Source organism: Leuresthes tenuis, unplaced genomic scaffold (assembly GCF_036924035.1).
Source record: "Leuresthes tenuis unplaced genomic scaffold, fLeuTen1.0.hap1 SCAF_17, whole genome shotgun sequence".
Lineage (NCBI taxonomy): Eukaryota > Metazoa > Chordata > Actinopteri > Atheriniformes > Atherinopsidae > Leuresthes > Leuresthes tenuis.
The window spans coordinates 18,892,869-18,912,498 of NW_027325371.1; the positions used below are offsets into that span (position 1 = coordinate 18,892,869).

At 41.1% G+C, this 19,630-nt stretch overlaps 1 protein-coding gene across 4 annotated transcripts; it reads left to right on the forward strand.

The window, feature by feature from the left end:
* Window positions 1–4,250: 4,250 nt before the first annotated feature.
* Window positions 4,251–19,178, forward strand: LOC140273240 (caspase recruitment domain-containing protein 10). Of its 4 annotated transcripts, none has more exons than XM_072368757.1 (24): window positions 4,251–4,512; window positions 6,596–6,835; window positions 8,483–8,620; window positions 10,489–10,675; window positions 10,880–11,018; window positions 11,485–11,691; window positions 11,782–11,889; window positions 12,060–12,185; window positions 13,502–13,678; window positions 13,757–13,861; window positions 14,280–14,316; window positions 14,471–14,508; window positions 14,592–14,680; window positions 14,760–14,806; window positions 14,918–15,038; window positions 16,166–16,349; window positions 16,555–16,678; window positions 16,768–17,008; window positions 17,145–17,214; window positions 17,337–17,439; window positions 17,538–17,696; window positions 17,828–17,940; window positions 18,044–18,159; window positions 18,347–19,178. In XM_072368757.1, the coding sequence occupies exons 1-24, from the start codon at window positions 4,506–4,508 to the stop codon at window positions 18,552–18,554; spliced, it is 3,084 nt and encodes a 1,027-aa protein (XP_072224858.1). In that variant the 5' UTR covers window positions 4,251–4,505; the 3' UTR covers window positions 18,555–19,178. The 4 variants fall into 4 exon arrangements, with proteins under 4 accessions (XP_072224858.1, XP_072224855.1, XP_072224857.1 ...); XM_072368754.1 differs by having other exon boundaries at window positions 4,252–4,512; window positions 11,782–11,901; XM_072368756.1 differs by having other exon boundaries at window positions 4,252–4,512; window positions 11,782–11,901; window positions 17,346–17,439.
* Window positions 19,179–19,630: the final 452 nt, after the last annotated feature.

Below are 19,630 nucleotides of genomic sequence, written 5' to 3' on the forward strand. Positions count from 1 at the left end.
TCAAAATTATTGTAATGTAAAGTGACCATAATATAAGTAATATTGCAAAAGTAAGTGACCATGATATAAATAATATTATTTCAAAAGTGAGTGACTATGTGATTATGTTACAATACTGGAAGGCATAAACGAAATGAAAAATATTGCAATGTAAAGTGACCATGATATAAATACTATGGTAAGGTATGTAAGTGGAAATATAAGTATTAAAATATTAGAAATATAAGAAATATAAATAGAGAATGAATAAAGATAAAAATACAGCCATGGTGAGTGGTTTTGAGTAGAGACATGAACAGGAAACTACAACATTATCCGATGGTGCAGGTGTTGTAGAGCCTGATAGCAGCCGGGATCAAGGACCTGCGGAACCTCTCCTTCTTACACTGTGGGTGTAACAGCCTGCAGCTGAAGGAGCTCCTCAGGGACCCCACAGTCCATGATGGTGATAGTGATGATAGTTCAAATTTTTGAAGTTGTTAGGAGAGTGTTCAGTCCCGCTGTCTGCGGCTTCTAGTTTTATCTTGATGTCATTGCTCTGCAGAGATCAGTACATAGATCTTCCATGACGTTTTTGGTCAGGAGACTGTGAGGGTCATGAAGTTATATCTCGCCTGCACCTCTTACTGTAGTCCATTGTGGATGTTGGAGTGTGCTTGAGATCATTATCTTGTTGTAGAAGTCATCTTCTTGTTATCCTCAGCTGTTTTCCAGATGATGTAATGTTTTCTTCCAGGTTTATCTGCTGTTCATTTGAATCATTCTTTCGGTGAAATCTTCCCTGTGCATGATAGATCCACTCCTGTGCTGACAGTTGGAGAGGTTGCTTTATGAATTTCTTGGTGCTATTATCTCTAAACATTACTTTTCTTATTGCAGGCAAACACTTCAATTAAACTTTGTTATTTCAAAGGACATGCTGATAAAATGCATCTGACTTGTTTACATCGTCATGGTTTATGATTTCTGTCGCCAGCTGTCATTAGATCTTCTACTTTAGCTCAGTTTATCTTGTTAATCTTATATTGTTGTTTTACTCCGGTTCTGTACTCAGTTAGTGTTTACCATATTTATATGTTCCACACTCTTGTTTTGTTTTTGCAGAGTCCGTTCCTTTTACTTTGTGCAGCTGTCACTCACCTGGTTGTAGTTTACTAAAAAACGCATCTGCACTGTGCTGGGTGTTATCCTCCCACAGAATATACACACCAGGGTTGGTGTATGTTCTGTTCCTTGCCAGATCCTCATTTTCATTCTAGTTGTGTGCCATTACTCGTGCCAAACTAGTTTTTCTCCCTGCCTTGTGTTTTGGATTTGTGTCTGTGGACTTGCTGCCACTTCAACACTTCGGTTTGTTCTGTCTCACCTGCCTGTCTGCTTTTGGGTGCTCACACACACACAACCATGATATGAAATGCAAATGCAAATTTATTTAGCTGAATTTTGTTTTGGGAACATAGAGAAATGTACCTTCTGATGACTCTTCCATAAGGATCATATTTGTGTAAAAGTCACAACACAGCAGAACAGAAGAAGTCTCTCTGAAGGTCTTTTTGCAGTCAGTAAAGGGTTTGAATTGTTTTTCCTGACAATTCTCCCAGCACTTCACTAAAAAAGGCTCATAGCTCAACCATCATTCCTATTAACTGTTATTTCTTAATAACAAGACCTGAGAAAAAGGCAACTGAAAACACTTTGCTATTTCCTTGCAGGGTGCTCCTTTTCTTTATTGTCACTCTAAAATCACAACTCTTGCTTAACATTATGAAAAGAATGTTTTATCTTCAAATTCATGCATTTAAAAAAGAAAAGAAAATCAAACTCTTCCTGTGTGGGTACACACAACATTTCACCATATAGGTTATGAAAATCATCCTCGAGTTCAAGTTCCTGCAGTCACAAATAAACACTCCTTGGTTGTAACTTCACGTTGTTGTTTTTCTGAGCTTCTTGTTTGCTTCAACAAGAATTCCTCCCTTAACTCTGTCTCCATGGTGTTACTGATGTTGAGTCCATGTTAAACAGGAAATTGCTTTATATTAATTTGGGATATTTACAAGACCTCATTCCATCTCACTAGTGTTCCCTGTGAGAAGACGTGCAGAACTAACCGCATGGACCACAAGTGTCTTAGCACAGCATTAGTACTTGGTGATATGTAGCATATCTTCCTTTTTACAAGTTTAACACGTGCATACTATTTGTGCCTAATTCATTAATCACTTATGATCTCCACTTTGTCCTATGGTATTTATTGGCAATATACCAACAGCCTGAACAGTAGTGAAAACTACTGTCCCAACATCCTGCCCACAAAGGAAGCATAAATCACTTGTCATCAGACTTAAATCTCTCAGTCACTAATACCCCCACCAGACGCTTTCTCTGCCTCTGTTTTCCAAAAAAAGCCAGAAAAGACACATTCTTCACGAGCACAAAGGAGCAATTCTGTATCGCCGCCAGGCTTGACTCATAGATGGAACCATGGGTGGTGTCGGGGGGGGGGGGGGGGGATGAAGAGCCAAGCCTGTTGTGTTGTGAGCGGGAACAGAATGGAATGAAGAAAGAAATAAAAGTAACTGACACTGGTGCAATTTTATCTGACTAATTGTAACAGTGACTGATAACAACCACAGCCAGTAAAGCTGTTGGATGAGCACAGTCCTTGCTTGTTTAAACTTACTTATCCCTGCTTGCTGTCTGAAAAAGAAAAAAATGAGAAAAAAAAACATAATAAAACAAAAAACTTAAAGTGTAAAGTGAACTTGAAGAATTCTGACTGGCCAATTTCTGTCTGAATTAGCCGGCGGAGTAATGCCAGCATGAGTAAACTGTGGGGTCCAGTCCTCCTATCAATGGCTCCTCTGTGTCGCCGTCACCTCAGAGACAGAAACAGGAATGCTCATCCACTGCTGCCCTCCCTCTCCAGACGCTGCTGGAGGATGGACTGTTCTTTCTGCAGAGGACAGTGGAGCAGAGAGGAGACAAAACAAAAGGAGGAAGAACAGAGCAGGACAGAGGAAGGAGGAAGCTGAGCTTTTTAATCAGAGCCATTCTCTCTCCTATTTATAAACTCCCCATATTCAAAGCTATTTAGCGGATTGACAGCTAAAACTTTATAAAAACATATAGTCTCCATACAAACTTGATGCAATCTTTGAGAATAATGTGACACAAATCGAAAGCCACACTCTTTGTTAAGTGTGTGAAAGACCCACAACCCAGTCACAGAGAGTGCCCTGATGCAAAGTCTATTTTAATTGCAGCACAAATAACCAGACAGGTTACTTTCAGAATTTTCATCTATTTTCTGTATTGTGGTGGAAGGTGAGAGCACGTAGTTTCTCCTTTACATCTATCTACAGTAGTGAACACAGTCTCTCAGCAGCGTTTATTCAGGGGAGGCCCAGAGATGGAGGAGTCTTACATTTCCTGTACACATGCCAAAAAAAGAGGTTCATTCTTCTGCCTTTGCGTGCATACTTTCCCGTCTGCCTTCATATTGTAACTGGAAGACATGACAAATTTCACCCTGTCATGTATAGCTTCTTAATTTGTGATTCTTACACATAATTTACATCAGATAGATATCAAACAAAGCCTTTCATTGCTATTTTCGTAGCGTTTCACCTCTAAATGTGCACAGCTTTAATCATGACACAAACACAATGCTCATTAGGCTGTATTATTGTGAATACAGTATATTGCACACCTGTAACATAATTATCTTTGCACTTGTCTGTACTTGTTTTCAGCTTTGTGTCATTTCCTGAGTGGGTGGCTCTGCTGTCCAGTTTATAGTCCAACACTTATCTCCATTAGTTACAGTCAGTCTGTTGTATGTTCAAGAGACAGTTTAGCCATATAATAGGTCAACAAGCATTAAACTTCTGCCAGGGTGAAACTCTGTTTCATTGTGTTGTGATGTAACAGACCACAACAGGTTTTCTTCAGAAAATGGTTACTAATCAGGACACAGTCATAGAAATCAGACCTCTGCCTCATGTTTAATAAGGCAAGCATTTGATTGTTAAGGAACACCTGGAGGGTGATTCCTAACGCTGATGAGTCACATTGTCTTCCAGACATTTTATGTTACAAATGGGTTTCCCTATGTTTCACACTATTGCACCTCATAGTTTATGTGGCTTTGTGAGACGACAAGCATTAGATGAAAGCGCCATCTAGTGCTTGAGGACTCCACTGAACAAATACTGGCTTTCCATCGAACCATACGTGCCAATTACTGTCAAGTATCGACGAAGAGGTTACGAGCGAGTGACTTTCTTCCCCACCTCTGGGCTGGTTGTCAGAGTGGCTCATTTGGAGCACGGTGCGCCTACATGTGCGTGCGTTAAGGAGGGACCTGCGTGTACGAGGAGTGAGGAGGCGCCCACATCCTCTGACTTCACTCCTCGGTTTCACTCGTGACTAGTATTTGTATGTGATATCGAAGACTTGAGTACACCGGTCTTTACTTGGTCTCATACTTACAGAAAGAGGACATGAGTGGTAAGTCAACATTTAAGATTTCAGTATTTCGGTATAGTGCAGTATCTCATTCTTAATGATCATACTGATCGTTGCAATGTGTCACAGGGAAATAATTGACAGACTTGCAACTGTTCCAACAATCAGTAACGTCAGAGCTGCGCGTTAAACGGCGGCAGAAGAGCGCTTTAATTCTGTTAGAGATATCAGTGGTGATGTTTTCAAGTCCGGATTTCAATCTGTGGCAACAAAATTAAGTGATATGAAAATAATAGTAAGCAGATACGCGCAGGTTTGCAATGCAATGTCTAATGTTAAAAATCAAGGGCAATCAGTCAAGCTCCTTGAATCTACTCACTTTTTTGGCTAATTTCTCACAACTTTATTAAAACCCCTTGGAATTTCTTACGACTGACAGCATATATCCAGTCATGTTAAACACTGATTTCCATTTTATGTCTTTCCAAACGTCCCATTATATGTTGACTCTTTTATTGGAGACAAACCACCTGACATAGTAAAAATATGTATATATATTTGATTTTATTGAGTTTTGAAACAAGAAAAGTCAAAGCATAGATGAAATTTAATCAAGTCCAGTTATATAAAAGGACTGTTGAACAGTAAGATGAAAAGTTATTGTCATTAGTTGCCTTTTTTTTATTTCTTATTTTGTTATTAGAGCACAATTCTGTGCCACTGATTCTTAGTCCGAATATAAAGGATTCTTACCGCAGAGCACCTATTTTAAATCGCTGAGATGATGGTAAGTCCAGGACAGTTTTTCTCTTTATAAACATGTTTTCTTTAACCGTATAGATTTCTAAGAACCACATTGTGACCTGAATAGACTGTTTTAGGGGTAATGACAGAGATTCCAGACCAACATGCCTTGACCTGCCTGTTAGCGCTGATGAGCTGCAGAAAGCTGCTGCTGGCACTTGCTTCACCCAATTTAACTGTTAACAACAGAGAGCTGCGATAAATAACAATCCAAAGACTGATTTGCCTTTAGGTCAGTCATTGAAATGCAGGATCCACTGCAGGTCTCGTGGGAACAAAGGTTTTTGTGTTGTTAAAGTGTAGCTGTCTCATCAGTTTATGTCTGGACATTGAAAATGTCTTTACACTGCAACAGTACAACAACAAAAAAAGAGAGACCACCTCACTACCTCTTACATGTAGGTAAATCTGAAAAAATCTGTTTTAAATATATGTGTACCTACAAATTCCTGCTACTTCAGTCATGTTTACTTTCTCTTATTGCTTTCTGAAGTGAATTGAGCTGAGAAAGCTTTTGTCTGTGGTCCTCTCGTGTGTTTTTAGGTGTGTGACATGAGTCATGGAAGTGTTTTCATTCCTGCACTCTGAGACAATGACCTACAAAGAGTCCTCCCCCACCTCTGTGACCCGCACAGCACCAGACCCTTTGGTCCACCTCATTTAAACTGCTGTTTTATTTAAGCTACTTTTAATTTGAAGAACACCTCACCGAAGATTTGTTGTCGTTTGGAGCTTTAAGACCATATCATATCATCCAGGGAAAAAGCTTCAAGCTGGTGTTTTTTGTTAGGAATTATTCCCCCAGAGCATTCCTTGGAATATTTCCAGTAAGGAACTCCATCTCATTACCTCACCATGTAGCAGAGCTAATAATCCTTTCCAAATATTTATTTAGAGACACTTTGTGTTGAGGAAATAAAATTACCATATTGGTAGTTTCAGTAAGCTCTCTTAAGTTATTTTGAAATAGTTCATAAAGGCTTATTTGTGTTAAAATGAGACAAAGCAACAAACTACAGTGAATCCTCTTTTGATGGTGGCAGAGATATAGATAAAAGTAGTCAGACAAAAACAAACTCCAGTGGAATTTTCAGTGGGAAAAGTATTTAGTCTATGACTGGTTGTCTCTAAGTCTGCTTTATATGGTTGAAATGGGACCATAACACATGGTCCACAGTAGCAAACATGAAAATGAATGGTATTCAATGTAAATAAAAAAAAGTACACATTAATGCCTATTCTCCGACTTAAATGTACATTTCATACATAACAAAACTCTTCTACCAATGTCTTGAAATGTGAAGTTTTGTGTCGTCTGCAGGTATCACAGTTTGGGAGGAGTGTGATGTAGTTCAGGAGGAGGCACGTTCTTCCCTCCCGTGGTCGGAGGAGCGCTGCGAGGAGCTGTGGGATCGCGTGGAGGGAGTGCGACACAAGCTCACCCGCATCCTCCACCCGGCCAAGCTCACCCCGTATCTGCGCCAGTGCAAGGTCATCGATGAGCAGGATGAGGACGAAGTGCTCAACTCCACGCTGTACCCTCTGCGCATCAGCAAGGCTGGTGAGAGTTTGCTCAGAAAATAAGCGGTTTTAGATGAAATGATTGGTTTGATTTGTTTCATCATCACATAAATGACCGTAGAACTGGATCTGGAAATGTTAGACATTCACCTACAAATTCTCTACCTGTGGTTTTAAAATCATCAAAGTCCAACATTGTAATTAGATTTGCGAGTTTTAAAAACTTGCATGTAATAGAAAAGTCCATCAAATTCAAAGAGTGGAAGATGAGGTAAAGATATGCAGCACGGTGTAAAAGAATAGGTCGTTTGTCCTGTTGAGTTGGACTGTTCAGTCTTATGAACACAACTAAAGCCCTTAAACTGCTGACGACTTCTGAGTCATAATTCAAGTCTGAGCACACAAATATAATACCCATGTTCACATATAGTCCTCCCCAAATTTGTTTTGAGATTATACAGTGAAGACATTTGCTTAAGAGTTATTAGGTTGCCCTTCATATCACAGTAGCCATACATCTATGTCTATGCTACATGAAAGACCTGGGATTTTTCTGGGATTGCCAATCTTGTGAAAAAGAAAGTACAATCTCTTTCCATCATATGGGTTTCCATATCAGACATATTAAAATCATCTGATACAACCTCAGATGAACAGCAACGCATGACCTATTACACTATGTTATTATTTAATCAACAAAAGCTAATCCAAAAAGTTGTGTGTGAAAACCGTCTAAGATCTATGATGATCTTAGGGAAGCAATTGCTGCTACCCATCAGTCTGGAACGTTATCAGACTATTTCCTATCGGGAGTCCATCAATCTATGATAAGAAGGATTATTTATATGTGGAAAACATTCAAGACAGTCGCCAGTCGTCTCAGCAAGTTCAGTTAACGCGCTAAATATGAACGTTCACGACAGTATGATTGGAAAAAGCCTGAACAAGTATGACTTATTTGGAAGGCTTATAGAAGAGAACCTCTTCTCTTTAACAGGAACATAGCAGCACAGCTTAGGTCTCTGGGACCAAATAATTTTTTATTATGTCCCGATACATAAAACCTTGTGAAAGAGAGTGTTTGTTCTTTTTCATGACTATCTAGCCCTTTATGAAATAAATCATAGGGAAATGAAGACAAAACTAATGTCTTTCAGCTGTTTCTTTGCTTAAAAGACTAAAAAAAACAGTAGTATTAAATGATCTAGGTAAACATAATACATGTATACTAGGTGGTTCTTTTGTAAAACTCATAATGAAGAGACACTCAAGTGAATGACCATGCTGTCAGCCAGGAAGAAGAAAAGATAAGCGTTGCAGCGAGATAAACCCACAGGAACTTAGACAGTTAGAGGATGATGTAAGTAATTGACAGAATGAGGAGGGAACCAAGATAAAGACGATAAAAATGGGTATATGTTGCCAATAAAATTTCTACATCTGACCCAACACTGAGCTCACACTGTTTCTCATTTATCAGCCATTAATCATGGCTATGTTTGAAAAGCCTATGAACTACAGCGGTGATGGCACTATCAAAGCATTTTGGTGGGTACACTGTTTCAGCTGTGGAAGTTTACAGTTCTGTGGGGTGGGCTTGAAAGTATATTCTTCTTTTAACATGTAACTCCTTAATGTTATGCCTGGGAAAGTTGCTCTGACCTTTTTTTCCTCTTTTGTCCGGCAGGTCGCTTGCTGGACATTCTTCGGGGTCAGGGACAGCGCGGCCTTCAGGCCTTCATGGAGTCGCTGGAGTTTTACCATCCAGACCAGTACACACAGCTGACTGGAGAACAGCCTACGCAGCGATGCTCCCTCATACTGGGCAAGCAGGGATTTCTCTAGACTGATAGAATATGGGGGCAGAAAAAGACACAGTAGACTTTTAAATTAACGTCAGGCTTAAGAAAAGTCACTAAAACACTTGCATGACATGTTAGGTCCATCCATCATCCATCCATCATCTGCCGCTTATCCGGGGGTCGGGTCGCGGGGGCAGCAGCTTGAGCAGAGAAACCCAGACGTCTCTGTCCCCGGCCACTTCCTCCAGCTCTTCCGGGGGGACCCCGAGGCGTTCCCAGGCCAGCCGAGAGACATAGTCTCTCCAGCGTGTCCTGGGTCTTCCCCGGGGTCTCCTCCCAGTGGGACGTGCCCGGAACACCTCACCAGGGAGGCGTCCAGGGGGCATCCTAACCAGATGCCCGAGCCACCTCATCTGACTCCTCTCAATGCGGAGGAGCAGCGGTTCTACTCCGAGCCCCTCCCGGATGACTGAGCTTCTCACCCTATCTCTAAGGGAGAGCCCAGACACCCTGCGGAGGAAACCCATTTCGGCCGCTTGTATTCGCGATCTTGTTCTTTCGGTCACTACCCACAACTCGTGACCATAGGTGAGGATGGGAACGTAGATTGACCAGTAAGTAGAGAGCTTCGCCTTCTGGCTCAGCTCCCTCTTCACAACGACGGGTCGGTGCAGAGCCCGCAACACTGCAGACGCCGCACCGATCCGCCCGTCAATCTCCCGCTCCATTCGTCCCTCACTCGTGAACAAGACCCCGAGATACTTGAACTCCTCCACTTGGGGAAGGATCTCATTCCCGACCCGGAGAGAGCATTCCACCCTTGACATGTTAGGATGTTCTATAAATGAAAGAGCTCTTGTGATGCTCACTTACAGCTTCAACATTTTGTTTTGAGCGTCTATAAGATTAGGTTGGCATGTGCTAATATTCAAAAAGCTTGTTGTTTTTCTTCATATAGTGCATAGCATCTCTTGTCACCCTATGTTTTAAATGTTCTGTTGTAGCTCATGTCTCTTTAAGGCCCCCCTCCCAAAAAGCTCAGTCTGCTCTGATTGATTATCGGATCAAAACTGCGAGGCAACTAGTCATTAGGCAGGCATTAATCACGTTTGTTTCATGTTGATGTACAGTGCCAATCCAAACACTTTTTATTACTCAAACACGTTTGGGACTATAGATTAGTAGTGGAAGAAAAGCCTGGATTACAAACGTTTCAGGCAGGCGTTTCAGGTAGTTTAGAAGTAGCATCTTCTCCCATTGGTTAGACTTAGGGCTGCAGACCATTTGCATTTTCATTTAAATCGTTGGAAATAAATGCTCGCATTTGCATCAGTCTTAGAAGACTACTGAAATATTTCAGTAAAAAATGTAGATATTTAAATTGATTGGAAACAAATCCACTTGTTGGTTTTAGACGTTTTCTCATCTTGATGCCCCAAAATATTCTTTGTCCCATTTGTATTTGGTGGGCATCTACACAGACATCAAACTTTTAAAAGTCGTGTCTTCACATTTTTATAAGAGCAGCAAGAACATTTAGAGACATGCACATAAAAAGCAGATAACAGCTATCTTTTAGATTCAGAAACTTGTATCTTATGTTATCTCCTTGTTATCAAGATAGTAATTACTGCAAAGCTGAGCTCCGAGCTCTTTGAGAAAGTTATTATGATGCCCAACAGGATGCAAAGGAATTCAGAGAATATTACACAGAAAGAACACAGCTGAAATATTTTTGATCACAAAACCAAACATCTACGTAGCATCTAATCTAACTATACATCTTTTTTTTTGTCCTCACACATTAAACAAGTTTCTATTTTGAGAATGAGATTACAATTTGCACAATAGCCTCCGTGATAACAACCTCTGACTGTTTTTTTCTCCCCAGATGAGGAAGGTCCAGAGGGTTTGACTCAGTTTCTGCTGCTGGAGGTGCGTAAACTGATGGAGCAGCTTCGAAACAGCCGTCTGTGTGAGCGTCGCCTGTCTCACCGCTGTCGGATGGCGGAGGAGGAGCGTAGCAGAGCTGAACGTAAAGCTCAGGAGTTACGGCATGACAGACTGCAGCTTGAAAGGTTTGTATCACTTCACCAGAAGGTTTAGTTTGTTCCTGTAAGCTATATGCATTGCATGCAGGCTGTCTCAGAGACAGGCAGTTAAGCAAACAAACAAGAGACTAACAGATTTATATTGGTAGCTATACTTATTCCGTGCATTGTTTTTCATCATCGTCATCATCTGAAATGGTAAGAATTTATGCACTGATCTGTGATCTCAAGGCTGCGTCAGGACTCGGAGTTGGCCAGTCGAGAGCTTGGAAAACTAAAGGACAGACACCTGGAGCAGGCTGTGAAGTACTCCAGGGCTTTGGAGGAGCAGGGCAAAGCAACTACTCGTGAGAGGGAACTGTTAAGGCAGGTAGGTGGGTAGGTAAGGAGCACTATAGGTACAAGGGAAGAGAAAATTCCATCATGTTTTGCTTGATGGCATGAAAAGTCAGGAAATAACTGTGCCCAAGGCAGTTTAATAGAAACTGCTTCAGCTGGCACGCAGCTGCAACCAGAGCGAAACAGAGCACTTGTGTAGATGTCATCAGCCACATTTATTTAATCTGTGTGCTGTCAGAGCATGTCAGATGTGAGCCACTGTGTTGCAAATTACTCAAAACATTGGAATCGGCGCCTTAAATGATAATAACAATATTAACAGAGTTGCTATCCAGATGCACAATTCCACCTATAATCTCAGTCTGTTACACCGGCTTTCTAGCCTCCTCCAGTGGAACCAGACAGCGAGTAATGCTCCTGTTACCTAACACCACAGACAGAAGAATATTGAAAAAAAATGTGTTGGGGTAATTTAGTTTTGCTCTTCCTTCAAACAGGTAGAGGAGCTAAAGTCCAGGTTGACAGAAGCAGACAAACAAACAACTGATACTCCGGAAAAGACCAAAACGAACAACTCTGTCTGCAATGGAATCAATGGCTCCCCACCTGCTCTACCTGAGAAGCCGCTGCATCGCATTGAGGTTCAGAAAACTGACAGGACAGGAGCTCAAAGAATGAACTTAGTTCCATCCAATGGAGTCATTGTATGTTTATGATCATTTTATCATTTTAAAAACATATTTGTTTTGCTTTTTTTAGTGTGTTTCTATAAATAATGGTTCTCTTAATCTCAGGCTCTGATGGATATTCTGCAGCAGGACCGCAGAGAGGCCGCAGAGCAAAGACAAGAACTGTGTGATATCATCACAAGACTACAGGGGGAACAACAGAATGCTGAGGAGGTCAGGGACAAGGTGAAGGGCTGGAGCACATTGCCATAATCATTAGATTAACTAGGTTAAGTTGTCGCTAAGGCATTCATATATTTCACGATTAGCCTATTTTTTTCTACACTGTAAACTGGATTGTTCTGCTTTTAAATAAATTGTGTAATCGCAAACTGTGTTTTCAGTTGGAGTCACAGTGTGAGCAGCTGCAGCTGAAAGTGAGGACTCTCCAGCTGGACTGGGAGACAGAGCAGAAGAGGAGTGTGTCTTATTTCAACCAAATCATGGAATTGGAAAAGGAGAGAGACCAGGTCAGTGTGAACAGAGGGGGGAGTTAATTCAGTCTGGCCTCGTGGTTAACAAGTGGACAGTGCCTTCAACCCCAAACATGCCTTCAAACCCCAACCCATGGACAGGCGTGTCATACAACCCTGGAGCTACCGTGGATTTTTGCAGGGCTTGTATTATTTGGTCAACACAACATACCTGCCATTTTGAAGGTGCTAAGTATTTCAACTGTGCAAAATAAAACTATGAAAGTAATAAGGCATTGGGAAAAATTAAAACTTGAGCGACACAAGTATTCACCCCTCCAAGGTCAATACTATGCTGAGCTTTTTCTTCAGCTGACAGCTGCAGGCCTTTTAGTGTATATCTGAGTTCTATATGAGTTTGGCACATTTAGCCACTCTAATTGAACAACCTTTATCTCAGGTTCTTGATGCTGGTTTTCCTCATGGGTTTGACTATATTTTGCACAGTTCTCACCAGTCTTCCATGACCCACTGATGAAAAACATTACCACAACATGATGGTACCACTATCGTGCTTCACTGTTAGCATAGTGCTCCTGGGGTCGTGGGTTTCTGCCACATGTTGTGTTTTCCTTGATGCTCTAAAGGTTCAGTTTTAGTCTCATCTGACTAAAGTACCTTCTTCCTCTGATTTAAGGGAGTCTCTCAGTCTGGTCCAAACATGTTTCTTTTTTTAAGCCACGAAGATGATTCTGGTGGAGTACTTAAACTGGTCCCATGGACAGACAGTTTGTAGTTCCTTCATTGTTACCTTTGGCGTCTTTGCTACTTCTTAGATTAAAGCCCTTATTGCATGGTCTGTGGATTTTGTCAGCTTGTCATTTCTTGATAAATTTGTTGTGGTGCCATATTCTTTCTTAATATTGATTATAGATTTAATGGTGCTATGGATGATATACAAAGTTTTCAGGTTTTTTTCATAACCCAACCTCAATCTGTACTCCTCCAGAACTTTGTTTCTGACGTGTTTGGAGAACTCTTTCATTTGTATTGTGCTGCTTATAACTTTGGGTTTCAAAACTAAGAGGGTGAATTGTGCTACTTTTAACTTAATTCACCAAATTTGATTCATTACATAAAATCCTGAAACATGTCCCTTTGAATTACAGGTGTATTGCAATGAAATAGGGAAAAAAACTTCAAAGAGTTTGAATGTTTTTTCAGGGCACTGACAACAAAGTTTCTTACCATCTCAGAATTTCCTCAGGGCATTTTATTTATATGCACTGCATTATTTTAAAGCTGCTCTAACTAATTCTTACAGCATTCAAGCATGTCATTTTCTGCCTTTTTTTTTGTCATCTTTTCATCAGGCTCTGCGTAGTCGAGACAGCCTGCAGCTGGAGTACACCGACTGTCTGCTGGATAAGAACCGTCTGCGTAAACGGATTGCAGAGCTGCAGGCCAGCCTGGAACAACAAGAGAGAGAGCTGGAAAGAGAGCGGGAGAGATGCCGGGAGCAAGTGGAGCACAGCCCCTGTCTGCACTGTGTAAGTAGACACAGAACTGTCCTCTCAATGCCAACATAGACCTTCATAAACATCTATTATTCCCTGTCTGCGCCCCAGTCCCACCTGTCTCTGTGGAGTGAGGATCAGTGCTTTGGACCTTGCTGTTCCCTTCACCTGGATCTGAGCCCCCAGGCTAGCGGCACCCATCTGGTTCAAAGAAAGGTCAGTGCTGTTGTTTTTTTCCCTCATCGACGTCACAAATTTACTTAGCTAATTGACAGCAGGATTACCACTGCTCTAGTTATAATCCATATGTAAAATCAGTGATGTTCTGGTGTTTGTATGCTTTGTATTTGTGTTTAGTCTCTGTGGATGTAGTGTAAATACTTCCTTGCATATTGTAAGACATCGTATCCGCAAGTCACAGCTCTGCTTGTCCTGCACAAACACGTTTTCTCCTGCTGTTATTGTGTTACGTAAGGAATGCAGCATCTGCACGTCAAATTTCTTCAGCTAAGCTAGGATGTTATTGTATTTAGCAGCAAGTCATTCTTATGCAAACCTTGACATGTTTCTACCCGTATGGTATCGCTGACTAGTTGTGAAGTCAAACTATTAACCCACATTTTCTGTGCCCCAGACGCCCTCTAGTGGCCAAGCCAATGACAACTCGGAGGGTAAGTTGTCTGTACTGATTGCTGGAAGTTTCTTCTTTAGTTTTTTTTGGGAAAATGGAATTTGCATTTATTCTTTTGTCTACATAAAGTAGCTCATAACTGGGCTGAGAGATGAGGGTTACTAAATCTCAACGCCCCCTGTGCTGATTCACAGGTTCACGTTCCACCTCGGAGGAGAATCTCCTGTCATCAGTGAGTTTCAAAGCTCTTGACTTAAGCAAATTAACTGGGGCTCACAATCGTCAGTATATCAGTGGTTACCTCTGTCCCCTCAGACAAATGACGATGAAAAGGAAATCAATCGCCTCTCCACTTTTCCCTTTCCTCCTTGTGCGAACTCCATCAACCGACGGTTTAACACAGAGTGGGTAATTGGCTCATTCTTCCTAAAATTTCACCTTGTTTTCATTTTATTAGCATCCTTCTTGTGTCTTCCCTCAAAGGTTTGACATGGACTCCTGGGGTAGCGATGAAAATGATAACATTACAGGTATATTTGACATGACTATCAAAATTGTTGTTGTTATTGTTGTTATTGTTATTGTTTTCTATTTTTTTTCATGTCGAACGTTGTAAGTGCAACTCTTCCTGGTGTTTTCAGGTGAGCAGAGTGAACCCTCTCTGTGGGATTCCTGGACCTCCCTACACTCTCATCTCTTCCCCCCTGACTTGGTCAACCTGGCCACAGTTTCTTCACACCAACCCAATCCCGGAGTTTTCAGGTACCACCATACAAATTTGAGAGCAAAAGTTGCCGAAAAACCCCGACCATACTGGCATCTTTCTGCATAATAACCGATCACTCACATGTTCCTCCTGAAACATAAAGGGGAGAGTGGCGTAAGATGAGCCAGTGGACAAGCTGACCCAACCATGCACTTTTATTGTTATCTGACTATTCATTTTGAAAGCACCCATCAATATCTGCCAGGCTTCAGAAATGGGAGGAGCAATAAGCACCAATTTCCTTTAAAAACTGTTTTTTTTTTGTTCATCAAAATAAAACTTTAACATGTCAGATGTAATGGCTGCTACATTTTTTTAATTTAGTTTCAGGCTTAATGTTTTGACTGCAGTGCCAAATGGCATTTCTTTATTCATTCTATTCCAGTTTTGATATATCTTTATTCAACAAACTTTCTTTGATCCATTTTTGGGACGGGTCCAACTTTGGTGTTCAAGAAATTGTTTAATTCTTCGTTTGGTTAGTTTCATGCTGTTTAGTCGGCTTTATGAAAACAAATCTGGTTGTTTGTAAAAGGAAAATGGATTTTTAACTTAGTGCTTCAAAGAAAGAAAGAATTATCTTTAAAATCTCACTTTGATTTGATTTAACTTTAATCAGATGTTCAGTTTACTCATAGAGGGCGCTTTTGTCAGATGAATTCTGATCATTTCTGCTGATAATAACATCCTGAAATTTTGTTGCTTTCATTGGATTTCTGTCTTAATTTTTCTTATCAAAAGGACCACATTAGTTATGTCTCTTACCCTACTCTCCCCAAACCTCATTTGGAGAATGATGATGCAGCTGAACAACCTAATTCACAAATTGTAATATAGCGTCTTAAGGGAGTTGTTTTGTAAAGGTTAAAGGTTCTGCTCCTAAGACAGGGTCATGGTTTTTTACCCTGCTGTTTGTTCTTAATATGTTCTGTAGCAGATACACCTGTGTGAAGTGCAGATATTCTGATGTGAATATTTGTGATGTGAGCACATAGTCTAACGAATTTGTGGAGAAAAAAAAAGCCAACTTTTTGATTATAAGACGTGAACATAATCTTGGACTTTTGCCTAATGCACGTCGTACCACCCTTCTCTGTTGCTGCCTATCTTTGCTATCTGTTAGGAACTCCATCTCTCCCTGCTCACCTGCTTCAAGTCCTCCCACCTCACCAAAGAACAGAAGAGCCAGTCTAGCAGACAGTATCACGATAGTTGGAGGGAATCGAACTGGGATCTTTGTCAGCCATGTGAAAACTGGCTCCCCAGCTGAACAATGTGGACTAAAGGAGGGCAGCGAGCTGCTGGAGGTGTGTGTTTGTATGGTGAAGAAAACATGATTAACAATTTGCAAAGAAATTCTGCCTAACATGCTGATATGTACATGGCACAGTGAAATTCTGTTTTGCAGTTGTGTCACCTATGCAAGCTCTTAAAATGAAAGAAACAAAAAGTAGAGAAAGAGATGACTTTGAATGAGATGAAAACATGCAGCTTTGTTTTTTTGCTGTTTAGCTGGAGCGGGTTCTGTTTGGTGGGGGAAGCGTGCTGCTAGGTCAATGCACTGCTGAGGTGGCCCACTTTTCTCTTCAGTGGTGGACCGAACCTTCAACACTCAAACACCAGAGCAACCAAGAGGGTGAGTCAGCAGGTTTGAAAATAAACCTCTCCTCATGACATACATAAAATGATGTTACTAATCTGCCCCGTTCTGCCTCCTGTCTTCAGTTTATTCCAAGCTATGCTCCGAGCTTTCTTCGCCTAAATTCATGGGTGCTGACTCCTTCTTTGTGCGTGTCAATCTCAACGTGGAGCCTCATGGTGAGCCGCCATGTCTGGGTGTTTCGTGCGATGACATTATACATGTCACAGACACAAGGTACAAAGGAAAATACCAGTGGCACTGTTCCCTGGTGGACCCAAGCACAGCCAAGGCCCTGCAGACAGGAACCATGCCCAACTACAACAGGTGTGCCAGTCAGAGAAAAATACATTACGATCTGGTATAAATCATAGCATATAGTATGGATAGTAGTAAAAGTAAGCTTATAAGCACCAGCACATTGGAGTCTAAATGACCTAGATTATACCACTTTCTCTCTCAGGGCACAACAGCTGTTACTCATAAGGTTACGAAAAATGGCGCTGGAGCAAAAGGACCTGAAGAAGAAGGTGGTAAGTCGGCTCATATTGAGATTAGCCAAACGGGATGCTTAATTTCGGTTTTGGTGCCTAACTGAGCTCTTATACAAGACATTTAATGCTAAGTGTCAGACATTTTTTCAACATTTTTGTAGTTTCTAAAGAAAACACCAGGCCGCGTTCGATTGGTCAAGGCAGTGGATCCCGGCTGCCGTGGGATCGGCTCCACTCAGCAAGTCCTTTACACACTCAGCAAGCGTAAGTGCCAGCCAAATGTTACTGGGCTGAAGCAACTTTCAATAAAGCCCTATTTTTTTGTAATCATGCACTTCTAACATATGACCTTCCTGTTACAGGGCATGAGGAGCATTTAATCCCGTACAGTTTGGTGCAACCGGTGAAGCTACAGACTAAGCGTCCGGTCATTTTTTCCCCCTCTCTTCTCTCCCGTGGTCTGATAGAGAGGCTGTTGCAACCAGCAGAGTCTGGCTTGAGGTTTAACACCTGCCCTCCAGGTGAGCACAACAATCTATAGACACCACATCCCTTTCACAGACAAAAATCAGCAAGCAAATGTTGGTGATTCATCAGGTGACCATCGCACAATGCACCGCATCATCCTCCTCCCTCTGTTCCCTGTTTTTAGAGCCCATTCAAGCTGCAGAGAGACAAGACAGGCGCATATTCTTATTGGATTCCAGCAGTCCAGAGCAGGCTCTTGGCATACGGCTGCAGTCAATACAGGATGTCATGAGCCAAGTAAAAACAACAGTATGGTGTGGGGTTTTTTTCACCTCTCTATTGCTGGATGCACATTTTTTAACTTCATTGTGTGTGTTCTTTCTCTTTATCTCTGGTTCAGGACAGGCATTGTCTCCTAGAGCTCGGGCTGCCCAATGTTGAAGGTTTACTGAGACAGGGGATTTATCCCATCGTCATCCATATTCGCCCTAAAAATAAAAAGCGCAAAAAGCTGAGGTAGGTGCATGCTCATTTGCTTTGCAAATAAAACTAGTTTAATGCTATTGTAAGTTCTTGCCTGATTATAACTGTATGCTATTCAGCCTCATCTGGCATTCACATTGCATCTACAGGCAGTGAGACATTTTCTTACAGAACCTCTTGTTTTTATTACAATATGTTTTTAATCTAACACTTAAAACAGGAAATTTTTTCCACGTTGTGGGGAAGACAGTGTAATGGAGGAGGTGTGTCAGGCAGAGGAGCTGCAGCTGGAAACATTGCCCCTGCTTTACTACACTCTAGAGCCCAACACCTGGAGCTGCACTGAGGAGCTGCTGGAAGCTTTGCGCAATGCCATCGACAGCCAGCAGAGGGCAGTAGCCTGGGTTGAGCTTGATAGACTGCAATAAAAGTGGCATGTGTATAACTGTATTTATTCATTAGCTCAAACTCAGGTCCCATGATGCCCTAGGGAGCTCATAACAGGTACGATGCCACAGCAAGGTCTCCACAGGGGCTACTATTTAATATGTATGCCTCAAAATCTACCTAAAATTTCAAATGATGGCATATCAGACTTATATTCATTCCTAGATACCTATTTTTCATTTTAATAATTAAAGTCTATAGAAGATGTCTACCACAGAAGAGACAAAAAAGAGACATAAACTCAAATTAATTTAAGCCTTGAACCACATAAGGACGGTAGATGATAGTTCAGATCTAGTCATAGAAAATTCTGTATCATACCATGTTGCTTCAGACAACTAACTACACTTAAGGTTATACTATAAAACTGCATTGTCAAAATAAGACTTGGGGCTCACACAAGGTGTCCTTTTTTAGAGTATTTAGACCATTCAGTTGTGCTTTGAGTGGGACGGAAAGATGAGCACACAAAGAAGAATAAAAAGCTCGGAGTCAAGGGGCTTGTTGTATGTAAACCATGAATATGTAATTGTCCGAATATTTATGGGCATTTCTGTAAAACACTGCAGTGCAAACCATGGTTCATTAAAAACTACTGTGATGTTTATATTAGTAACAATTTACTAAAGGAAAAAGATGATTTTTTTTCTTCATTTTTAGGTGAACAATGTATGACCGAAGGTCAGGTGTACTGCATCTCAGTTTACAATTTTTTAAAGTTTTTTTCTATTGTAATGTTTTTTTTAAATAAATGAATACAAATCTAATGGACTCTGATTTTACCCATGAGTTCAAACAATATAAATATATATTTAGAAAAGATGCAGGCAGGTACGGCATACATAACCAAGTAGCTGCAGCAGTGTACACAAACATCTGGACTGAGTATATTTTGGAAGTCCCCAAGTCAAAGTTTTAGATACCTCCAAAACTGGTGGAGAACAGAGGGCTGAAACAGAGGGCTGAAAGAAGTGAAGGCAACATTGGTGTCTGTAGTAATTGGAGTGCACAGGGCTGTGACCTCCCACTTTAGGAGAGGGGCACCAACAGATCCCAG